The 23,595-nt window shown below is 47.3% G+C and overlaps 7 protein-coding genes across 7 annotated transcripts; 3 read left to right on the top strand and 4 right to left on the bottom strand.

The window, feature by feature from the left end:
* Window positions 1-738: 738 nt before the first annotated feature.
* I303_108015 (uncharacterized protein) lies at window positions 739-3,257 on the top strand (the record flags this gene model as incomplete). Its single annotated transcript, XM_018411266.1, has 9 exons — window positions 739-1,059; window positions 1,184-1,208; window positions 1,277-1,380; window positions 1,508-1,614; window positions 1,737-1,750; window positions 1,835-2,047; window positions 2,157-2,710; window positions 2,805-2,964; window positions 3,070-3,257. 9 exons carry the CDS (start codon window positions 739-741, stop codon window positions 3,255-3,257), a joined length of 1,686 nt encoding a protein of 561 aa, XP_018259934.1.
* A 708-nt stretch (window positions 3,258-3,965) lies between these two features.
* Window positions 3,966-5,571, top strand: I303_108016 (dihydroorotase, homodimeric type; the record flags this gene model as incomplete). The annotated part of the gene is made up of 5 exons (XM_018411267.1): window positions 3,966-4,000; window positions 4,069-4,156; window positions 4,240-4,399; window positions 4,596-4,741; window positions 4,921-5,571. 5 exons carry the CDS (start codon window positions 3,966-3,968, stop codon window positions 5,569-5,571), a joined length of 1,080 nt encoding a protein of 359 aa, XP_018259935.1.
* Window positions 5,572-5,854: 283 nt separating this feature from the next.
* I303_108017 (uncharacterized protein) lies at window positions 5,855-7,876 on the bottom strand (the record flags this gene model as incomplete). The annotated part of the gene is made up of 6 exons (XM_018411268.1): window positions 5,855-6,059; window positions 6,139-6,243; window positions 6,339-6,959; window positions 7,085-7,379; window positions 7,552-7,763; window positions 7,836-7,876. The coding sequence occupies 6 exons, from the start codon at window positions 7,874-7,876 to the stop codon at window positions 5,855-5,857; spliced, it is 1,479 nt and encodes a 492-aa protein (XP_018259936.1).
* A 930-nt stretch (window positions 7,877-8,806) lies between these two features.
* I303_108018 (uncharacterized protein) lies at window positions 8,807-11,263 on the bottom strand (the record flags this gene model as incomplete). Its single annotated transcript, XM_018411269.1, has 10 exons — window positions 8,807-8,929; window positions 9,017-9,076; window positions 9,143-9,251; window positions 9,325-9,723; window positions 9,778-9,850; window positions 9,910-10,005; window positions 10,068-10,334; window positions 10,411-10,492; window positions 10,555-10,767; window positions 10,970-11,263. 10 exons carry the CDS (start codon window positions 11,261-11,263, stop codon window positions 8,807-8,809), a joined length of 1,716 nt encoding a protein of 571 aa, XP_018259937.1.
* A 1,135-nt stretch (window positions 11,264-12,398) lies between these two features.
* I303_108019 (uncharacterized protein) lies at window positions 12,399-14,450 on the bottom strand (the record flags this gene model as incomplete). The annotated part of the gene is made up of 2 exons (XM_018411270.1): window positions 12,399-13,867; window positions 13,940-14,450. 2 exons carry the CDS (start codon window positions 14,448-14,450, stop codon window positions 12,399-12,401), a joined length of 1,980 nt encoding a protein of 659 aa, XP_018259938.1.
* A 2,959-nt stretch (window positions 14,451-17,409) lies between these two features.
* I303_108020 (uncharacterized protein) lies at window positions 17,410-19,172 on the top strand (the record flags this gene model as incomplete). Its single annotated transcript, XM_065969739.1, has 8 exons — window positions 17,410-17,443; window positions 17,527-17,645; window positions 17,731-17,851; window positions 17,942-18,212; window positions 18,386-18,568; window positions 18,701-18,771; window positions 18,850-18,926; window positions 19,038-19,172. 8 exons carry the CDS (start codon window positions 17,410-17,412, stop codon window positions 19,170-19,172), a joined length of 1,011 nt encoding a protein of 336 aa, XP_065825811.1.
* Window positions 19,173-19,805: 633 nt separating this feature from the next.
* I303_108021 (uncharacterized protein) lies at window positions 19,806-22,828 on the bottom strand (the record flags this gene model as incomplete). Its single annotated transcript, XM_018411272.1, has 10 exons — window positions 19,806-20,282; window positions 20,418-20,518; window positions 20,583-20,635; window positions 20,706-20,789; window positions 20,877-21,018; window positions 21,111-21,204; window positions 21,288-21,353; window positions 21,435-21,699; window positions 21,812-22,169; window positions 22,264-22,828. 10 exons carry the CDS (start codon window positions 22,826-22,828, stop codon window positions 19,806-19,808), a joined length of 2,205 nt encoding a protein of 734 aa, XP_018259940.1.
* Window positions 22,829-23,595: the final 767 nt, after the last annotated feature.

Consider the following 23,595-nt stretch of genomic DNA (forward strand, 5'->3'; position numbering starts at 1 on the left):
ACATTCGCTACCCTCAGCCGGCTATTTGGGTTTGATATCGAACCGCCCTTCTCAAATATGAGAGCTGTTCTTCACTGCAGCCGGATCATGCTTACGCTGGCACCCGTTGACCGTCACACCAATGCACTACACCTGGGAACATATGAGGTGCGCTACGCCGGCGACCCTTCGTTCGCTGGTCAGGCCTTTGTTCCACGAGGTGGTATCTCTACTAAAGAATCGTGTGATCGTCAGAGCATGGTCGACAAGGAAAGAAAGACGAGTTACAGACATTCATGATCGGACAAGTAGCTCCGCAAAGATCTTGAGCCTCCCACCCCCCACCACTCCTCATCTGTTTTGGATATGCGTCCTGCGATGTTGGTGCGGCACTCTATGACACAGGACTTCAGCTCACAAAATACAAGCAGTGAAGTTTCGGGTGTGTCACCAGTTCCTAGATTTTTAACTTGCCGCAGGTAAAAAATGTCTCAAGGCTGTCTCTGAGATGTCACCCGCGGATCATTTTTCGGTGTCCTCCGTGCCGATCACCCCGCTAACGGTCAAGGTAAATACAGCTCGGAATAATCAATGTCCAAGTTTAAGGTATGCAGCGAAGTGTGTGAAAGATTTTGCTTGCATATCGCATACATAACCAGCCAAGCTTCATCATTTTTTCCCGTAACTCACCAGCAAAAACCCCCTGGTCTGGGTGCTGCTCCAGCTTAGGCGGGGTTTGCTAGCGGACGTCGAATGACAATGTTTTACGCCAAACAACAACTGCAAAAACGTTCGGCAAAATACACAATTTCAATATTCCTGATCAGCGTACTCGCACTTGTGTACTACACATACGTCTTATCTCCTCAATCGAGGTTGAAAAGTCTAGTCCCATTCCACGACAAATTACCGCTTGTAACCTTGATTGGGATATATGAGGGACCAACTATAGGACCCGCTACTCTCCCTTATTTCCTGCAGAGTGTCGGTCGGAATGCCCATGCGTTGGATCTGCTGATCGTCCAGCGAAGGGGATGTTCAGATTTGAGTAAATGGACAAAAGGACTGACTAATATCAAGGTGAGCCGAAAATTCGGACGTGTATGACCCAATCCGCCTCGACATACAATCCAGCCTTTCGCATAAGCTTTTGATCCGGTCGCCCCTGGCATTGGCAAGCTGTGGCTGACATGGATCTTCTTAGCACATTTGCATGTCAGAGGAGACTTGTGAGTGTCATTTTACGGGCTATGATATTCGAAACGAAGGTCAAAAGTACCTTGTGGGGCATGACTAGTCTGGGGTCTACATTCGAAATATTTCTGTAAGAAATGGGGAGGGTGTACTTCAGAGCAGAAACGGATACTCCATGCGGACTTGTTGTCTTATGGTCAGATCATCGTGAGTTCTCACTTGACATCTTCCCAGTAAACAGACATCTCAGGAGGCAAGAAAGTCTGAAGCATCTGGGTACCCGAGGCTCCGTCCTTCGTCGCTGACTGAACGCATAATGTATCGCTTGAAATAGTATCCCCAGTCGCTATATCCGATACTTCGGGGCTGGGTGTTCGAGAAGTATATCAGACCGGAGACCGTTTACTGGGGATTCGTGGACTTCGACACAACCTTAGGAGAGTGAGTGAGGTGCCTTGCCACACATCAAATATCGTTCTCTTGTCGCTTCGTCACGAACGCAAAAAGAGTATGCCTTCATGGTTAGGCTGATTGACTGATTGACTCCCAATCGGCACTGGTAGCTTCTCACAGACATGTAAGCTGGTTCGTCCAACTGCTCAGGGCACGATGGACTCTTGCATTTTGCATCTTAATATGCTCACGATGTGCAAACTCCCAGTGCCGTATGATATCATCGAAGATGAAGATCGCTTCGATATCTTGATGCCGTTCCAACCCAACAATGACGGACCCCGGTTCGTCTTTATGCGAGGGCATATGACTTTCATACGGAATAGCCCGGAGACCGAAAGACGAATCATGGGGTATCCTGATTTTACCAGTTTCGACACATGGGACAAAGGGGGATTGATGCTGCATGATTGGTCTATTGGTGAGTTCATCCCTCTCATTCTACTCTCTATACGAAAGCGGCGTTGATTCCAGTATCTAAGTGAATACGAGCCTCAGCTGACTTGACGTTTCAACTCATGCTTCATCAGAGGAAGCAAATTACTCTTCCTTCGTCGTCAGAGACCCTTCAATCAATATACTAGGTTTCGACGGTCTAGCTCACAACATGGAATCGAAATCCTCGTCTGCCGCCGGAATACTCACTTTACCTAATTCCCTTGTACCCAAAACGGGGGAAGCACCTCCACAGCTGTCGCTGGGGTTGGTCAACACTCTGTCGAAACAAGCTACGACGTTGCCACTGTATCCGTCATGGACTGAACAAGGTGTCGAGCGTCCGATAACTTTGATACAGGGGAAGAAACCTAAGCAGTATGGATTATGGTTTGCGGAGAGTAAAGTCAATTGGTATCAATCGGAGGGATACCCCAAAACAACTTTTAGAGATCTATCAACTTCCTTTGGAGGTGCAGGACAGCAGATAAAGTGGAAAAGATTCGTCATTAAGCTGAATAACGAATGGAAAGAACGTGTAGAACCCATGAGAGAATTTAGGAGTGCTGGTGCTGCTGGTGGAGGATATGAGGAGTTGAGGGGTGCTTACCCGTGGTTATATGCTCATTGGCAAGGAGATAAACGGCAGGTGAGTAGAACAACTGTACAGTATCCCTAGCTCGGCATACAACATGTCTCCGGAAAAGTCGATCGGACTAACAACACATTCCGCTCACGCCCAGGCTCATTTTCGGGAATTGCCACAATCGCCAGTAGGCGACATATTCGTGAACTATCTTGAGCAAGGTAATGCAGTGTACGACTCCTCATCTGGTGGCCGGAGGATCATCTGGGTTCCCAGGCGAGAGGAGACTTGCGATGCAGAAGGATGTGTGCCTGTGGGTGAGTACGGACGAGAGACCCATCTCTTACACAAAATCATCGAATGGTGTCTGACCTTGAAGGCGGAGGTTCAAAGTGAGATGATACTGACTTTAAGACATGTAGATGAAGTACCTATACATGAAAGAGAACAGTATAAAGAATTCCGTAAATCCAGAAAAGATCAAGAGAAATGGCTGATAGAATCGAAGAAGATCAGAATGGGCTTGAGTACTGCCACCTTGCCGCCTGATCCTGGTAAGACATGTTTTATCCGACATTCTCCCCAATTATTCGGAGATGAGCTGATGTGATTGATGTATATAGGCAGACCGACCCGACCTGTGTATACCCCTGTTTATAAGATCGCACAAAAGACAGCGCGTTGACAAGGTGCAGTCGACGTGATGAGAGGTATTGCAGATCTCATGAAAAGTATGAAAAGGAAAGATTACTAGTCTGCAAATGGGTTTGTGGTGGTGAAGCTGGCGCATAGTTCTGTTGTAAACCGGAAATGCATAGGCTATCGAATTCATATTCCTTGAAGGCTTCCATGAAGGAGCTCGATTCCCATCAATCTTAGCGTCTTTACCAAGGGACTACCGTCCAATCAATCGGTGGACGTTGCATGATACAGTGCTGCGCGCAGTGACGTTCCGCCTTCATGGTGGTCGACAGATGACAAGGGACGACAGACTCGCTTGTAGCCTGACCATGAGGTTGCGAAATGTACCCAGATGCTGCCGCCATCATCTCAGGCCTCATCAGATCCTAAAGTCCGCGCTCCAGGGGGTCGCGTACGCGCTTGGTTGCCTGAGAAAGCAGACAACGATACACTGAGCGTACAAAGCGAAGCGGAGACGACCGCCACTTCGCTCGTTGATTTCGATTGACCCTGAACTGACGAAAAGTCGGCCAAGGCTGATAAGAAACCGACATCAGGCGGCATATTCACCTTGATCTTCTATATCATATCAAGCATAGGTATCACCCTAAAATCGGAAATTGATCAGCTAGTCACAATGTCGAACGAGATCACGATCCCTTCCCCAGCGGAGTAAGTCCTCGTCCGACTGCACATGCTTTATCGCAAGCCAGCTGATATAGTGGTCTGTCTACTCTTAGCTTCCATGTCCATGTCCGTCAAGGAAAGATGTGCGAATTGGTGACTCCTCAAGTGGCTAAGGGAGGTGTGAGAACAGCTTATGTCATGGTGAGTTAGGCTTCATCGTCCCTCAAGTGGTCTCCAGGTTGTTGTAAAGGTAGTTTGCGCTGAGCGCGCACTGTTTGCATCAGCCCAACCTCGTACCTCCACTCACATCCACCGAAGCGGTTCTTTCCTACAAAGCCGAATTAGAACGAATTGACCCCTCCGTGCAATGGCTCATGACCCTATACTTGCATCCTGATGTCACTCCTGAGGAGATCAGGAAGGCTGCTAAGGCAGGAATCAGTGGTGAGTAATTTCTATCGACTCTTCGTCGGAGCTCAGCGAGTAGGTGTACGTGCAGGGGACGGAAATGGGGACGGGGCTGAAGACAGACCATTCTTATGATGTGAAAGCAAGTCTGGGTGTGGGTGTGGGTGTGGGCGATTTCATAGTGCAAACCCTTCCCGAACCGCTGCTTAGCTGTCTCAATCATCTTGCTCAGGTGTTAAATCATACCCCCGTGGAGTGACGACGAACTCTAACTCCGGTATCGAGGACTACGGTGTCTATTACCCCGTTTTCAAGGCTATGGAGGAAGAAGGTATGGTCCTGAACCTGCACGGGGAAGTACCAAGTGATCCAGAGAAGGTGAGTCATCAATTACCTATCATGCCTATGCTCATCCTGATCATCATCACCTCCCACACCATCCATTAATTGTACATCGCAAAACATCCTCAGCAACCTCAGATCCCATCCCGACCAAGGCTCAACGCTGATTTGGTCTTAATCTATTACTTAATCCTGCGAATCTCGGATATGATCAGAACATCTCAATCCTCAATGCCGAAGTACATTTCCTAACCCACCTCCGTAAACTCGCCCTCGATTTCCCCAAACTCCGAATAGTCTTGGAACACGCTACGACCTCCTCCGCCATCGAGACCGTCTCCTCCTTGTCCTCCAACGTCGGATGCTCCATCACCGCACACCACTTGTATTTGACCATCGACGAGGTCGCTCCTCAACCACATCATTTCTGTAAACCCCTCGCAAAGGAGCCCAAAGATCGGAAAGCCCTACAAGAAGCTATCTTATCCGGGAATCCCAAATTCTTCTTGGGATCAGACTCGGCACCCCATCCCTTAGCTTCTAAAATACCTAATCTCACACATTCGGAAATAGGCGCTGCAGTCTCAGCTTGTGCAGCGGGCGTATACACTTCCCCGATTCTCATTCCGCTGGTAGCGACTTTGCTGGAGAGTTTTGGCGCGCTGGACAAGCTGCAGGGTTTCGTCAGTGATAATGGACGAAACTTTTATGGAGTACCTGTGAAAGAGGGCGATGAGCTCAGAATGAGGAGAATCACGGATGAGGATAAAGGAATAGTGAGGAATACGTTCAAGAGCGAGGAAATTGAGGGGTTGGAGGTGGTGCCGTTCTGGCTGGGGAAGAGGCTGAATTGGGAGATCGTATAAAGTCGACGGACATACATGATTACTCCATCTCTCTGTGACACTGCGTATATCATGCTGTATCGCGATCGCATATACCCCTATGCATGGGCTCATGGTTATATACAATTCAGAAGGCTTCAGTACGCCTGGTCTCTGGTCTATATTCACATCTATTGCTTGTATTGTACTACAGGTCAAGTATCTTGTCGAGTCACTATGATCTTCAATGAAAACGTGCTCCACCCAGCCGCACGCATGTAGTGGCAGATTGGATGTATCGTTTTCTCTTCGCGCGGTCTTTCAACTACTTTTTCTTGGCGAGCTCGAGCTGCAATTCATCCCAGATGTGCTCGGCAGCAACAACGCTCCCTTGCTTCGTCCCATTCTCAGTAACGATATTGGCCAATTCCTTAGCTCGATCTCTCATTTGAATCGCTTCAGCATCTTCGGGGGTCTTACCGACCACCTTGAAGAGAGATTTAGTGAATTGCGCTTGGTTGATATCAGGCCTACGCATGCAAGAACACCAAGGGGGCATTTAGCGAGTCTATGAATCAGAGGGCCATTGCATCCGAGCGAGGGACTTACGCATAGCCTTTGTTACCCCATACACCATTGCCGAGCCATTGCACCCTGCCTGCAAAGTCATAGCAGTCCACCCAAGCAGGCATGAGGACTTGTGGAGTTCCAGTCCTACGCCACATACAGTACAATACATACATACTTGATTAGCGGGTAGATTACAACGGTAATTGGAAGATCTGTTACAGTACACAGGAATGACTCACGCTAAACCCTCATGATAAGAATTACTTCCTCCGTGATTGACAAACGCAATAACATTGCCAGTCTTCAGTACAGCCAATGGGTCAGAGTTGAGCCAGCTGACAATCTTGATTCGATCATCCGAGAGAGTATCGCTCTCGTATCCTTCCAAATCGTATGTACCGTATTTCTGTAATTTCCAAAGTACCTGGATGTCCCTTCTTTTTTCAAGAACAATCTTGAGCGAGATCAACATGTTCTCGGCTAATTCTTTTGAAGTCTTGTAGTGGGTACCTAGCACTATCAAGATGGTAGGTCGTTTCATCACCCATTCATACAGCTCGAGATCGGTTTCCTCGAGAGATGGTGTAGGTAAAAGGATCGGACCACAGAGTTTTAACCATCTTGGGATACGACCTGGATACTCTACTTCAGGGTGCGATACGCATAAGAACGTGTTTCGTAGCTGATCCTTCTTCTGGAAAATGGGTAATCGATCTTCGTAGCCCGCTGCATTTCGGACTTTGTTGAATTCGATATGTCGCTTGTCGTACTTCAATAGCCAGGTGACGAAGAAGATCACCCCGAAGACGTTGAGAGGGTAAAGATACCAAGGAAGAGGGTAAGGGTAGCGAGTGCCCGCGCTGCGCGAAGACAGAGTGTGGCAATGATATCTCGTCAGCTCATCGTGAAGAAGTGTCATCGTGTTTGTGTACGAAAATCGCTAATGATGACAGAGCTGAATAAATGGGGATGACTGAATGCTCACCAAGGCCACTTGAAAATTCCCGTCTTCTGCTGAGGTCCAGCCAAATCCTTGAAGGTGTTCGGCGAGAGATAAATACATTTCCTGCCCAATTTCTTGATTGCGTCTCTTCCACATTCGAAAATCGTATCGCAAACGATGAAATCAGGTTCTAATTCCAGGATGAGCCTTTCGACGTCTTTGGCATACGAGACGTATTCTTCAGGTGATTCCGAATGAATGATCGTAGTGAACGTGAATGCTAATCTGATGGCTCCCCAAATTCCCGTTGGGGTTGTCAGATGTTTATACAAGGTGCCTATAGCGTTCACCAAACACAGATAAAAGCAAGTGAAGGAAGTGAGCTGATGTCAGCTCGGACTCCACAGTGTTATATATTCTCGGAGCCTTGCGAGTGGCATTTCGAACCATACATCAATAGCGAGGTAGCGACTACAGCCATGGTAATGAATACTAGGGACCGGACTCACCCTCTTTGGCATTGTTGATATTACTATCATCGTATTTCTCCAGGAAATGCTGAATCATCCCTTTCCCTTGTACAGGCAAGAAAGTGACGTTCTCCGGACATCTCTTTCGGAGCTGTTCGAATGATCCGAGATAGATGTCTAGATCTTCCCCGTGAAGTGTCTGGATGGAGGCGATCGTACCCAGTTGTACGTTGGCTTGACCTGCCTCGGGACTGAGCGGGAACCATCATCAATTCAACTCAACTGTCTACTTCTGGAAAAAAGGACCATGGGGAAAGACCTACGAGGTGAGGAAAAGTAATTTCGCCTTGGTAGTCGACGCCATCTCGCCTGGATCTGGATCTGGCTTTTCTTGTTGGCGATTTGGAGATGCTGAATTGCTGGTCGCTCAACAAGCACAATAGACAAGAAAGGCGGTTATGACTTGCGATATTGATTGACTGAAGTGAACTCAAGTGATCGGAGATGAAATGAAATGGACGAGGATCAAACCACAACCTTACAATATGCTATAGTTTATTCATTCAACACACACAGACACACGGACCCACGGTCAAAAAGACACCAACGATCACATACACACTGATCCTTTGATAAGGGATTCCGGCCACTGGCCATATACCTCTGTTCGCTTCTTGTGTCCCTCGTTCGCCCTTTCGGCTTATCGGCCTGCACGGACTCACTGAACACCGCTTTGACCCCTTCCAAACCCCTCTTTGATTGTACATTCAATCAACTTCCGGTAAGATCGATAATTTTATTGTCTGTTCCCCAAATTTCATCATCCGCTGTTCGTGCCTTGTCCTTTTAGCTCCGGGATCTGCTTCGAGAAGGCTCTTATTCTGCCTTTCCGCAGTCACAGCCAGCTTCACAATGAATCGAATGTACTTTCGCGGGGCGTCATTCGTAAACAACATTTCTCAAGAGCGCACGAGTAGTGAATGAGCAAGAGGCTGATAAAGCCCAAAGAGCGAATGAAAGCGAAGATCTTCGATACCGATACCCATAACACCCTTGATCAGGTTTAATTTCAGGGACTAGGCAAAGGTCATTGTTCCTACCAAAATAACTGCCAACTACTCAAGTCTAAACTTCACATGAACCAAGTATCGCCGGTAGATATGCTATGGTCTTTGCTAGTCCTTGTCCATGTATATGCATATGTATACCCAATTAATGCCATGCAAGGTGACCTCGACGAAACTATGATACTGATAATAATACATCTAGCTCGCCACCTCACACCTAATCTCATCTAACCTTGAATACCGAAATTGACTCCTTGAGCCAATGGCAACTTGCTCGAATAGTTAACAGTCGCCGCTGACCACCTGACATATTGTTTCCAGGCATCACCACCTGATTCCCTGCCCCAACCCTGTGAATGCAAAACATCAACGTCATATTTCTATGTTGCTTGCATGCTGCATCAAGATCAGTCTGCAAGGCAGGACCCGACACTCACTGTTGACTTGTTACCTCCGAATCCTGCTCCGATCTCAGCTCCTGATGTACCGACATTGATCTGTGACAGCGTTTTCATCAGCACAGAGAGATACAAATCGGGTGGTGCAGCACCGATCCAGCTCACGTTGACGATACCACAATCACTTCCATCCGGTCCTAACCATTTACCCATAGATTGTACGTTTGAGGTGAAAAGCGAACTTGACAAGCCTTGAGGCACAGAGTTGTTAATTCTGGTCAAGCGCATCTTATCGTCAGCATCCGTTTTCGAGGGGCACAGGTAAGTGATCCGAAATTCAAACTCACTCAATGGCTTCTTCAAGAGTATCGAATTCTTGAACATATAGAATCGGAGCAAAGGTCTCCTCTTTCCAGCACGGATCGTCTTTCTGAGGTCTAGCCACCACGGGCCATACCCAATTGCCCTTATCCTCGACACCGAAATCACCTCCTTCTATTCTGCCTGATCTGAGAGTCAATATTTCCCCTCCTCGTGAGGTGATTCCAGCTAAAGTCGACTCGTATTTCTCCACAGCGGCTTGGTTATGCAGTGGACCGATCAATGTTGAGGGGTTCAAAGGGTCTCCGACAAGTAATTGGTTGGTAGGGTGAGTCGAATCGTAAATTTTCAGTAGACGAGATAGGAATTCAGCTGAGATGGATCGGTGAAGTAACAGTCGTCGAGTCGAGGTGCATCGTTGACCACTGTAAGACTCATCGTTAGTGATCGCATGACAATTCAAGAGTTAAAGGACTCACGCAGTACCGACAGCAGCGAAAAGTACACCTTGCAAGGCGAGACCGAGATCGGCATCTTCGTCGACGATCACAGCTGTAGCACTGTGAATCAGCATTGTGATGGCTGATAAGCGGTCTCACTGGTATACTCACCATTATTACCGCCCAGCTCGAGGATAGCCTTTCCGAATCTATCTTGAACAGCTTTGCCGACTTCTTTGCCGACTTTCTCACTTCCGGTGAAACTGACTATGAAATTCATATACTTCGTCAGCTCAGCCAGCCAACACGGCATAAGAGGGCAAGCTCACTGAGAGGAACATCTGCGCTTCCTACGAGGGTCTTACCGACATCGACTCCACCACAGACCAAAGCCGCGGCAGCAGCTGGCAGGCCGTTCTTCTCGAACACAGGCTGAATGAGTTTTGTGACTGCGATAGAGGATAAGGGGGTCGATGGTGCGGGTTTCCAGATTGTTGCATTACCAGTCACCAATGCGATCGTGAGATTCCACCCATATACTGCTACGGGGAAGTTGAAGGCCGAGAGGATACCGACCACACCGAGCGGGTTCGGGTCTGAGAGTATTCAGCCCATATGAGCATTATACTGTTTGGCTCCTTGATCAAGGATAGATGGAACGGGGATACTCACTCTCGTAGATCACATGTTCAGGTCGTTCGGAAGGTAAAACATTTCCTTTCATCGATCTCGATAGACCGGTTGCGTAGTCACACTACATGGCAGAAGTCAGATATCCTGGTCGGAATCACATAGTCATCCATTTAGATGACTCACAACATCGATAAATTCGACGACTTCCCCTCTTCCTTCAGACTTGATCTTACCCATCTCAAGAGATACAAGATCACCCAGCTCATCAACTTTCGACAAGAGGGCTTCTCTGATTTGTCGGACTATCTCTCCTCGTTTCGGGGCCGGCATCTGTCGCACCAGCTTGGAAGCTTCGAACGAGGCTTTGATAGCTGCTTGAGTCTCCGCGACGGTTCCCTGCGTGTCGCCAGAGAGTGCATTAGCTTTGCTCTACCTTGAGGTGTATTTGCACGAGCGCGATGTCTGGCCAGACGAAAGTCATGTGCGAAGGTCAGAGGGAGGGAGAGAGGAAGGCGGAATGAGGTGAGGTGATCTCAAATGAAAGAGCACGGAAGAGGATGTTAAGTACGGGATGAAAGGGAAGGAGAAGTAGACTTACACCTCGGACTCTACCAAGTATCTCCCCCGTAGCAGGACATTTAGAGACCAACTCTTCTCCCGATCCTAGCCATTTCGTACCATCGAAAACACCAGGTATACTCTGATTCGTATCCGTGGGCAGGTTGAGGGAAGATAGGATCTTGGAGGCTCGAGTAGACAATAACCTAGATCCCGATCCCGCCCGTGTGCCGTTCAAGAGGGTCTTGGATATAGTGGAAGAGAGGGATTTGGGGAACATCTCTTGGGACTGATCTTCGATTGCTGAAGCGGACGTGATAGCTATAGGAGACATGATTAAGGTCAATCTCAAGTTGGATCGAGCGATATATATGTGAGTGGACTTTGCGGGCTAGCGACTGCCAGTGAGATAGAGGAATTGCTATTGATGTTGATATTGATGTTGATAGAATGAGGAAGAGGGGGAACTCAACTTACATGAGCTGGAGTAGGTGGGTATATATACCTTTCAAGTCGGATAGGAGTAAGAGCTATAAGAGCTTAGTCTCGATATGGTGTAAATGCCTACGCGAGGTCCAGGTAGATAAGAGGTAGTTCACTGTTTAGCGAGAGAGGTACAGATGATGTGTTGACGAGAAGATAGATTCTCGTTCTCGTCTACATCTTGAGTGTATTACAGTAACTTATTGTCTGTGATGAATGGAACGAAAACATCCATGCTTCCTTCAAAGTCACTTGTTCAACTATAACCAACAACAGCGCGGTTAAACAAATAGCCGAAGCTCACCACCACTGCTCGTACGCTCGTACATCTATAAGCGCTGTTATGACTTGTTCCTCTGGCGATCACGTGGCTTGATTCGGCATTCCCTCAACTCTCAGTCCGCGCACGGATCATGTTCCACATCGCTTGAGTCGGCGCGAATGTGACTCGTGGACGTGTAGACGTAGAATGCATGTGCATGTGTATGTAACCTGACTTATATCGAACTAGCAATATAACGATAAGGATAACACTACTACGAGTAAATCGATGAATCGGAGATACAGATACTCTCTACAATGTTCAACAAAGTAGAAGTAAAAGTAATCTATCCGATGCTCTACCGTATTTTCACCGGCATGACATGGCATGGCATGATGATGAGGTCGTGTAGAAGAGTCAAACAAAAAAGGAAAAGCCAGAACCCACTTAATATAAAAATCTATAAAATAACCCCTTAGATGATCGAAGATGTATGTAAAAAGATGTCAAATCTGATCAACAGAATTGATATGTCATGTTGTCGTCGTTGTCAAATTGCCAACTTGGCATTCGACTACTGACAGTCCAATCATGTTGCCTTCTCTCGGAAGGGGTCAACTAGCACAGCGGATAAACTACCACTTGAAGCAGAAGAATGACGTTACAACATAAGCGAGAAAATGTTCCCTAAATTCGAAATGTTCTTTAATCAAAATGAACCTCTTTAGAAGGAGATCCCTTGGATACCGTGTTGACCAGCTACAGATCGTCTAGATCTGCCACCGTGTCGAGCGGTCAACCGCTTCGTACCCTCGACTCTCTCGGATCGAGTGAGCACAGGAGTGATTTCGTCCCTCTTTCGTTGGGAGACCGAAGTCGATCCAGTCGCACCAGCCTTGAATTGATCGTAGATGATGGTGGATTGTTGTTTAGATGGCATGTTGCTCCATTGATTCAAGATGGAGTCGTATGAGTCCGAAGAGACATCGACGTAGAATCCTTGGTGGTTCCAAAGACCCCATCTTCCCATGTTGACGGTAGAGTGAGCCCAAGACAACCAAGACAAGTTGTATTTGTTGGCTTGGTTCAAGATGTAGCTCAAAGTTTCACCATCGGCCATGAATTCACCCAACATAGAGGGGATGCCGTATCCGGTCCATTGGTCGATGTAAGCTTGGACCGATTGAGCGTATTGCTGGACGTTGGAGCTGTAGTCGGAACCCATCATGAGGTATTCGTGGAACGAGTAGACAACGTTGGTCCATCCGTACTGTCTAGGATCGGTACTGATGGACTCGTGGATGATGATTCTGTTGGCGTCGACAGATCGCACGGCGTTGTACAAGTCCTGTTGCAAGTTGTTACCCCATGATCCGGTAGGCTCGTTGATGATGTCGAAGGCGGCAATGATAGGTTCACCGAGGTAGTGGGTGGCAACCTTCTTCCAGATCTCTCCGGCGGCGTCTCGTTGCGATTGGCCGTCAGAAGTGTTCTCACTGATGGCAGAATAAGAAGCTTGTTGTCCTGCCCAGATGTGGAAATCCAAGATAACGTAGATTCCTCTCTTCTTAGCTTGAGCAACGGCCCAGTCCAAGTGGGTGAAGGCATCGGATCTCCAGTTGCCGTTCGAGTCGTACAAGTTTCTGAAGCCGAATGGAAGTCTGATAACGTTGAAACCGATGTTGGAGATGTTATCGAAGTCGTCTTCAGTCAACCAGTTGTTGATCCAAGCTTCCCAAAGGGTGTTGGCTTGATCGGCACCGAATCGAGATTCAAGGGTGTTCAAGGGGAATCGATCGGGGTTCATGGAATCGGTTATACCACACATCCAGTCTTCCCACACTAACCAACCACCGATGTTGGTACCTCGGAGCACGACTTCGTTACCGTCGCTATCGACAATCTTAGATCCGCTTGTCTGGAGGTATCCTGACGAGACGGATCCGGTGGTAACGGAGGTGCTAGCTGACGAGGTGGCAGAGGCGGTCTGGGTGGAGTTCTTGGAAGCAGTGACTGAAGCGGTAGCGGAAGCTGTGACGGCGGAAGTAGCCCACCAATCGGCTGTGGTCGAAGCGGTCTCATTGACAGCGGCAGAGGATGATGACGAGGACGAGGAAGCGGTGGAAGTTGGTGAGCCAACCCAAAGTCCTCCACCGATTGTGCTGGTAGCAGTGGCGGTGGCGGTGACGGTTGCTAATTTGAGAAGAAGATCATACTGTCAATTACCAAGCAGGATCCAGTCACGACACGATCAGTAGAACTTACCAGACTCGCAATCATCGTCGTCAGAAGGATCCTCAACCTCCTCAACTTCAGTGAAAGTCCATTGTTGGTTGGTGTTACCGTCGAAACATTGCCAAAGTTGGATCGTAGTACCGGAATTGGAATTACCATCGGTGATATCGAGACAGAACCAGTTACCCCATTTGATGTTGCTGTTCACAACGGAGTACTGTTGGTTCGTGTTGTATGAGAAACAGTCCCAGATTTGAGGCTTGTTTCCATTCCACCAACCTCCGTCTGGAATATCGATACATTTGTTGGTAGCCGTGTTCTCGAGATGAGATCCAGTCCATTTCCAAGTGGTATCATCGTCATCACAATCCTTGAGCACAACTTTGGCTCCGTTCCAATCGCCTTGCACACCCATACATTTGTTGGAGAAGTGATTGGATTCGATCTGGTACGTGGTACCGTCCGATGGAGCGGAAAGGACAGAAGGAAGGAGCGAAAGGAGGGTGAAGAAGGTTGTGGCGTATGCGATCGAGGACGACATTTTCGTATATTTGTTTTTCTTATACTAGTTTTTCAGGTCGTAGGGTTTTGATAGAACGAGTACCAGACTCTGTATTTCGAAAAAAGAATGTGGGGTCGTAATCAGACTGTAAGATTCGTTTCGTTTCGTCAGTAAGCGTTGCGGCGGTGATTGTGGTGTGGAGTGGCAAGGAGAAGACGATGATCAAAGTAGTAAGGTCGTGAAATGTAGTCGTGGGATCGTGACGGAGATGCAAGGTCTAGGAAGCTAAGGAAGAGAAAGAAGGGGTCGGATATAACGAGATGAAGTAAAGAGAAAGAAGAAAGAAAACGTGAAGAGAAGAGGAAGAAGAATAGAATAATGAATGAAAGAGATCAACGGTATTTATGCTTTGGATCTGTTGGACTCACGGAAGAAATGAATGAATGGATTAGGTGTGTTTATTCCCCGTTCATCCAACAAAGGAGTCCTAACCCAATCCTGATCCAGAAGACTGTAGAAGGCGAACAAAGCGTTTCAATCACAGGTTTAAATTATACCCGTGTTCCTTTGTCTTGTCTTTGTGGATTTCTTATTCTCCTTTGACTCTGACGGGTAAAAAGGGATTGTTTAGTTTATAGTAAAAGTGGGTCTGAGCGTTGATCTGTCTGTTTGGTGTTGGTCTGTGTAGTGAGTGTCTGGCGGTGATCAATCAACGAACGTCTAGTTGTCGAATAGAAGATTACTGAGGATAGAGGGATTAACGGATCAGAGAGGATAGATAGGATAGATACTACACTTGGTTGAGGAAAAAGAACAAGAATGAGAAGTAAGAGGAGATAGATGAATATAACTAACTAACTCATCGACATCGACGTGTATTACTTTACTTTGCTTCACTTTGCTTTTGCTTCCTGCAAAGCAGCATGACCGCAAGCAACTGAACTGTGCATCTGGATTTCATCGAACGCCTCATTCACTGGGCATTCGTCAGGGTACGTACTGGCTTGGCTCATTCCCAGATACACCTACTGACTTAGTACCTACTCACCGAGTAATCAGGTAAGGTGATCGTAACCGTCAGATGTGACATGTTTACGCGTTTGTTCGTCTTCTAGGTTCTCCTGTTAGTAGGAGCGGTCCAATTGAGTTGAATCCATCGCGACTAATTTTTCTGTATGGTGCAAGTTGTGCTCGGTATGTCGTCACGTCAAGCCGCATGTACAACTGTCCATTGGAAAAATGTCACATTGCATAATTTTGATTTTCAGGGTAACTTTTGTTCAAGTTTCACCTTGGCCCGAGCATCAGAAACCTCCTCAGATTTTCCGCCTTGAAGTTTACCTAAACTTTCGGATAAAAATCGAGGCAGGAGAAAGACCCTGAGAAAACAAAACAAAGAGGAAGAGATGAGACGGACGCGCTTTGATCACTTTTTGACTTCTCGCAACTCCGCCTGCCTGCGGGTGAAGTCTACAAGACAGATTTGACTCTCGCATGCTCGCGCATGGCTGCGTGCGGATCATGGTCCTTACGAAGGTCCAGAGTGCTATCGAAGCTGAGAAGGTTACGAGTGAAGAATTGATTACCTCTTGCCAAGATCAGGCGTTCGAATCCTCTTTGAGTCTGGATAGTTGTAACGAGAAAACCAAACAAAAGACCAACGTTCACAGTCGCGTTTCGCGATGTCTCAACTTCGCACTTTCAGACCGATCAGCTCGACTTCTAAACTCGACCGAAGGACAATGAAATGTTCCTCTGAAGCGCAACGTGGTATGATCAGGCTGTTGCTCACCCCGTCTCATCTGTCCATGGTATGCTTTGTCTCGAATTTTCTGTCGTACTTGCTTACTGCAAAGATCTCATGGTTGTCAAGCTTGTCCGGTATATTTAGTGCCCGTCAACTCGACGCCATCTAGCTTATATCGAAGGGCAGAGAGGAGCTCAAAGGTACCTTTGCACGCCTCGTGCTGAATAACGCACTGACCGTCTTGCACTCAAAAACAACGTGTACTGTGTGTGTGTACGTGTAGATAATGGATCAACTTGATCTGCTACTAACAAACCATGTTGACGAGGAGACTGACAATGACAATGACCATGATTGCATCACATCTGGTGAGTATGGCATACACAATACCGTCATATCTCATATCTCATCTGTGCACACGATTTAGTCTTCACCACGACATCACACCGAAGAAGCAGAGAGAAATACAAAATACAAAATACAACCCACAGCGCACCTCGCATCCTTTCAACTTCGACCACGCCTAGGCTAGTAACACCGCATATAGCCAAGTACCTTTCATCCCACCGCCAACTGACCATCATTCCTAGCCAGGAATAGATCTGAACCGTGAATCCATTATCGAGAAGGTTGATCGACTGATTATTGGATTATTCACTTGTCGATCCATTCTCTCTGTCATTCACAGCACCCATCATAGCCAATCTTCATCCAGAGGTCATTGATGAACCCGAGCGTAGAGGTGAAACGGTACCTTACATATATCAAGTGAGCATTGACCCATATTCGCACCTTTTCTCGCCACCTACCATTTTGGACGCTACAGAAGGTGAACTTATCATCCCTTCCTTCCTTTCTTCTCGCTGATCGAGATTGCCATCATAATCATCTTCATCGTCCACATCATCATTGTTATCATCAATCCACCTTTTCTCACCATTTCATCGTTTCCCAAATTATCAATATCAACCGTCCATCTGAGATTGGGCACTCACTAATTCCGCTGCGCAGGTCGTCAGCCCCAGATCCAGCTTCACAACCCATCGGACTTCCCTGAAACGGCGAGAAATACTCGCGGGCTGTTGCTGGATCCGCTCGACTCATCATCTAATCAAGTGCAACTTGAGAGCCTGCGAATAAAACTGCAGCCAGGTAGAAATTCAGAATTGGGCAGGATTGGGCAGCATACAATAGGGGGACTCGGATCAGGTATTCACAAGGTTCATCGAGAAGTTGAATTCAAGGCTCAAGATGCCGGATCCATTCGGTTCATTCTCCTGGATATGTGGGTGCTGCGTTTTCTCTCAGGAGTCAAGCCTCGAACGAAGTCATGGATATGAATATTGATGAAAACGGCTCTTTACACAGGCTCTCACACAGTCCTTCCCCAATGCAACGTATTCTTCTCCCAACTATTCAATGGAGACTCACCCTCATTCACCACTCTCTTCCCTGACGACTCAGAGTTCTTCACCAACTACAATGTCGTAAGCTACTTGCCCCAGATTTTCGTCCTATGCGTTCATGACTGAAGAAGGGACAACCGCAGATCTGACGCATTGGATGCTGTAGACCGGATCGAATGCGCGAGAAGATCCAGTAGTCCAGATTGCCAGGGCAGATTCCGGGGTAGGGATCGGCAGTAATTGTGAGATCGCCAGAGTCGGTCACAGAGGATCTCCAGGAGACATCGGTGAGCTTGTCTGTAGCACCTTTCCACCGAGATGGGGCAATGAGCGGATCAGCTGATTTGCAAGGAACCAAACCCATGTATTAATACTAGCTCTGATCGTGTTATCGGTCTTGTCTTTCTTACTCGCCGCGACGCTCTCCATACACGCCTCGAAACGAAAAGCGGCAGTCGGCAGGATCGAGCTTCGTTTCTTCCTCTTCCTATACGGTCTACACTCGGCATTACAGGTGGTTACAATGTCGTCGTTGCTCGAACAAGGCACGATCGCTTTGAGCGTGCTGAGCAGTGTACATGTTGGAGTTATCGCTTGTATGTTCTGGGTTCTGCTGGGCAACGCTATCATCGCCACTCAGGTAGTCGAGTGAGTTTTGAAACTTCGAAAAATCGTGTCCTTTGTTCCTTTTATCATCACACGATCATCATCATCGTCGTCGTTTCCGTCTATTCATCCGTCTGTTCATCCTCTCAACAAGTCGACAACCAATCAAATATTCGGCTGAGGCTGACACTGACCACTGCTGTTGATTTGGGCAGAGACGGCACAGCAGCTGCCATAGCGCCACTATCGATATTTGCGATACTCTTCTTCGTTCCGACGCTATACATATCCCTCGACACATCGTTGGGCTGGACTAGCGTATTCGAAGTGTCGGGAGAAGATGCTGAGAACGTCAAGAATATAGCGTTGTTCATGTTGACTATGATCTGGCCTGCAGCGTGAGTCTTCTTCCCTTGTCATGTCATTTTCATTCTCTTTCTCATTCAATTTCACATTATGTGTCTGGTTCGACAATAGTGCAGACGTATTAACATGTGGGACATCCATGCTGACTATTCACGTCACATCAGTGCCGTGATACATTACACCATCCTGATGGTATACATCACTCTGGGCGTTCTGCGAGAGACGAAACCAGCTTGTAAGTGGCTCCCAAATACATACTTTGGGGAGTCTTCCTGCATAATGCAATATAAGTTAAAGTAATGATTTGTGGCAGTAATGTACCTCGGAGCATTTGTGCTGTTCGCCTTGGGACAAGTGATCTTTTTCCTAGTTTCTCAGCCGCTCTGCGATGTAAGTCTACAAGTCAATTTTGTTTTAGCCTTCTGGACACGGACTTTTACAAATCGTCAAAGCAAAGGACTTCAGAGCTGATATGAGACGGAATGTCATAATACTTGTTAGGCATCGAACGGGAAAGTGAACAGCGCCTTTTTAGCTACATTATTGAATTCAGGCGCAGTGGGCCTCTTGTATCTCGCTTGGCAGAGTATCACAGAGGACGATTGGGGAGAGGAAGCTTATAATGCCTATTACTGAGGTCATGTCATGTCATGTCAACTGGAGCACTCGGCTGGACTGGATCAGGAGGGATGATTCACAAGCTTGATGAAACACGATCAGGCTGGAAAAGCGAGATGTCATCGAATTAGGAGATTTAGAGTGGAGTGTGTGTACTGTATCTTGGTGCTGTAACGACCCGGCGTCCCGTTCGAGGGTGTGGTTTTTGTACACAGATAGGTAGCTGGCACATCTGGCTCAGCATTAGCATAGAGATTTTCCATTTTGGTACACAAATGTGTGGTTTTTACATTTTTTACTCCTTTTTTGGATAATCCTGTTTGCCATTACTGTATTTGTTTATCTCTTACTTCCTACTTCTTACTCTTAGACCACAAAATACTGTACTTGATCGGTATACAGTATCTTGATGAATAATATTGTTATCTGTCATCCGATGTTCGCCTTAGAGCCTTAGACGATTGCCATGGATACGTTGATGCTGATGTAAGGATACATTACATGACAGTATGTATAAGCAAGGAGTGATATGAAGAATGCATTTGATGGAGACAACGATGCTCCTTAGTCGTACAGAATACATTCTCCGAAATCCTGGATTTCCGAATTACCAAAGCCAAAGCCAAAGCCACAGCCACAGCCACAATCCACCTATCCACCTCCGTGTGCACTAGCTCCACTAAGCGATACAGTCCTCTTCAACACCTGTTCGACATTGGGTAACTCTCCTTTTCCTGTTGAGGCAGCATTGTTACTATTATTCATACTTTGTCTTCTCGATCTTTGCTGTATCGGTGTTGGTCTCGAAGCCGAAGCCAAAGATGACTTTACAGTTGCAGTTGAGGTAGCGGCTACAATCGATCCAGATCTACCGGTCCTACATTTAGTCGTCGTACTCGTGATTTTACCTAATTCGATAGGATGCTCATCATTCTCCTCTTCATGACTCTGCCTCTGCCTCTGCGTCTCGACTTGACTATCATGTTGCACGGCCGATTCTTCATCTTTCCCGCCTTCGACCCTCTCTTCGTCCGCCTGCTTGGACGTGATTCCGTATCGCTCATTCGCTCTTTCGCGCCATCTGTCGCCGTATTTGTATAGCAGATACAAAGCTAGTGCCGAGAGCCACTGTGGAGCGTTCCAGTCACAATCACAATCAAGTCAGCAGACAATCCGATACTCAATACTGCCAGTATTGTACATATCCGGATATGACCCATCCAGTAGATCTGTAGATCCGTAGATCCGTAGACTCGAACTCACCGTCAGGACCGTACAGATAGTCATGGTGATGCCCCATCCTATGGCATTGGCAATCGGTAATACACAAGCAGAAGCTGCCGCCGAGAACAAGTACCGTATACCTGATGTATCCCAGAATTAGTCATGCCGAATTTAGCGACCGAAATGGCAGTCAAGAGCACTCACAATTGTTGACTGCTATGACCTCTGCGCTTCGAGTCTGCATAGCATCCACAAGGCTGAACATAATAGCACGAGATCGATCAGCAGCAATTCTACACCGATATTCCTGTGGCCTGCGACACTTACTAGGTATTGAGAGGAGCCACAACAAACATCAAGGCGAGTCCATTTATGAACACCATGACCAAAGGAGGAGCGATCCCGCCGGCCCTGTGGTTCCCAGCAGCGATATGAGCAGGGAATATTCGCTCCTACGCTTACAATGCTCCTCCGAATTCCAAAGAACAAAGTGCTCACCCATATTGAATCAACCACCCGTATCCCAGACTGGAAAGCGGCATCAGTATGAATGCACCGAGATACCCCGCTTTCAACCGATCCTCAGGTCGTCGATAGCCCCGCTTGGCAAGTTGTCTGACCACTACTTTATCGGCCCAAGCTGTACACCGAATGACGTACATATTAGCTGGAGGGCCTTGCCAACGTGTGTCTATCCATTAAAGCAGCCTAAACGGGGTGCGAGATACTCACGCCCTATCAATTTCGATCCGAGGATGTTACCTGCTCCACTAGCGAGATACAGACATCCGACAATGGCCAGGTTCTGTATTTTGTACCTGTCTTTCTGTAGACGCGTAATATGGGCGGTGTGTCTCAGCTGGATGGACGTGAAATGAAATGCATGTCCAGATGGAGGTGATGACTTACAAAGACGGAAGAAAGTGGGACTAGGAGAACATAAGTATCGATCATAGCCACACTGGATATGAATGTCTGCGAAGAGCAACGACAAACATTATCAGCTAACTCACTGAGGGGAGGGCTATGTGGTCATGGTCAAACGTGCTAACTCACAGCCAACAAAATATTAGGCCAGCGCAGTAATCCCAGGGACGAGAGAGGGTTGCAGAAGAACCAAACAAATTTCTTATTTTGTTCTTTCTTGAGCGTATCGTGGGGCAAAGGCGGATGAGAAGTTTCGGGTAAGAAGAAGAAGACTGCGAAGACGGATAAAGCCCCCATTCCAGCCAAGAAATATTGACATGATCTCCATCCTGCCGGCGTGTATTCCGTGAATACTCCTGCTAGAGCCGGAGAGACAGCCGGACCAAGTAAAGCGCTGGTCCAAGTCGAATCGATCAGTCTGATTCGTGATTTGCAGACCAAAGGAAGATGGAAAATCACGATAATTGATAATTGAGAAGTGATGGAGGGTGACAAATCTTACTCACACCATATAAAAAGCTGACATACCCCGACTCCTCTCTGTCGGTCTATAAATATCCCCTATACTACCCGCCCCCACACTGAGGAAACACGAACTGCCTATACCCTGTATGATCCGCGCTCCCGTTAACCCGCCGACGTTCTTGCTGAGCGCAACACCGATACTGGCGACTACCATGATGGGCATCGAGGCGAGATAGACCGGCCGACGACCGTAGAACCCTGCGTAAGGCGACCAAAAGACAGGCGCGATGCCGATGACGACGATGAAGACGGCGACGGTGTAGTTGATAACTTCTGCGCTGGTGTGTAGTTGATCCGCCATCTGGGGTATCGAAGGTAAGAAGATGGAAGATGTCATTGCTAAGTCGCCGAAACGAGATCAGACACGAAAAACACACAAGATGACCTATGACTTGGGGAAAGACGTAGATTGACAGGAGGAGACTCTACTCACGAGCAATGATCGCACTATAGCTGACAATGGCTAAAATCAGACGTTTTTGAGAAGGCGAGAATCGATCATATATATCTTTCGGTCTTCCATCGATCATCTCGACTTCCTCAGCTAGGTCTGAGTCACTACCGATAGCCTTCTGGATACTGAGGCCTTTCTCATTGATCCCGGTACGTGAGAGGGCCATGTCATCTTGAACAATCGATTTGAACGAAGGCGGTCTCGATTTTTCAGCTTCAGCTTCAGCTTCGATAGGCATCTTATTTCCTATCTCTACCTCTCCGCCTGGAGATGACACATAATCTCTAGACCGTATCTCTGGTGGATTCGAATCCGTGTCCGTATTCATCTTTTCGGAATCCACAGACTTCCTCATCTTCTCTGACGAATGGCGATCTAGTAGTGTCAAGCTCGATCTCGATCTTGACCTTGATCTGAAGTCAGACGGGGTTGGCGTCGGTGTTGGCGCGGGTGTTTCTATCCTGTCTATGTCTATCCTATCTATCTCGTCTATCCCATCGATATTGATATTTGCAGATATTGGGTCCAATTTATCGATCGCCATTGTTCGTTATACAATTATAGTGCGCACATCCGGAGAAATCCAATCCCATGAACAAACAATTGACAGGAGGTAGCAAGCGAGTATTGACAGGTAGAAGTGGGTAGCTTGATGCCTATCGAGGATCAATCATTCACACAGGACAAGAAGAAGTAGAGTAGAGAAGGACAGCAAGCTCTCGCATCCCATATACGAAGCAGCTTTACTCGTAGCAAAAACTCAACTCAATTCATCCTCGTCGCATTTGACCGACAAGGTAACTCGCATCGGCCAAATCCGACCTAAGCGACATACCAACATTACCATTAGGGCAAGCGTAAGAGGAGAGGATGTGCTCAAAATAGAAAATCAAACAGTACAAATAAGGGTATTCGGGGTAACTTGGCAGCGCGAGTACTATTCGATTCCCAGAAACGCCTTACGCTGGGACCAACTGGATTCCGCGCATGGTCGAATTAGAACGCCGATCGCTTCGTCTTCTTCTTACTGACGATGCGCACAACGTTGAAGTTCGGAACACCGAGCAATATAACAGAGCACCGTAAAGACCACATCCACGCGTGAAAACGCACGAGAACTGCTTTTCTGTTCAAAATGCAAACGAAATATATACAATCACAATTCAGAAGAGGATCAACCTCATGACAACGATAAAATAGGATAGGAGTCTTGTGTACAAATAGCTATTCTGACAATTTCCGATTCTTCCTGATGCACGGAAAGCGACAGCTGAGCATCAAATCCCAGACCAGATTCAAACTTTACCCCGA

The sequence above is a fragment of the Kwoniella dejecticola genome, chromosome 10, assembly GCF_000512565.2.
Source record: "Kwoniella dejecticola CBS 10117 chromosome 10, complete sequence".
NCBI classification, from domain to species: Eukaryota; Fungi; Basidiomycota; class Tremellomycetes; order Tremellales; family Cryptococcaceae; genus Kwoniella; species Kwoniella dejecticola.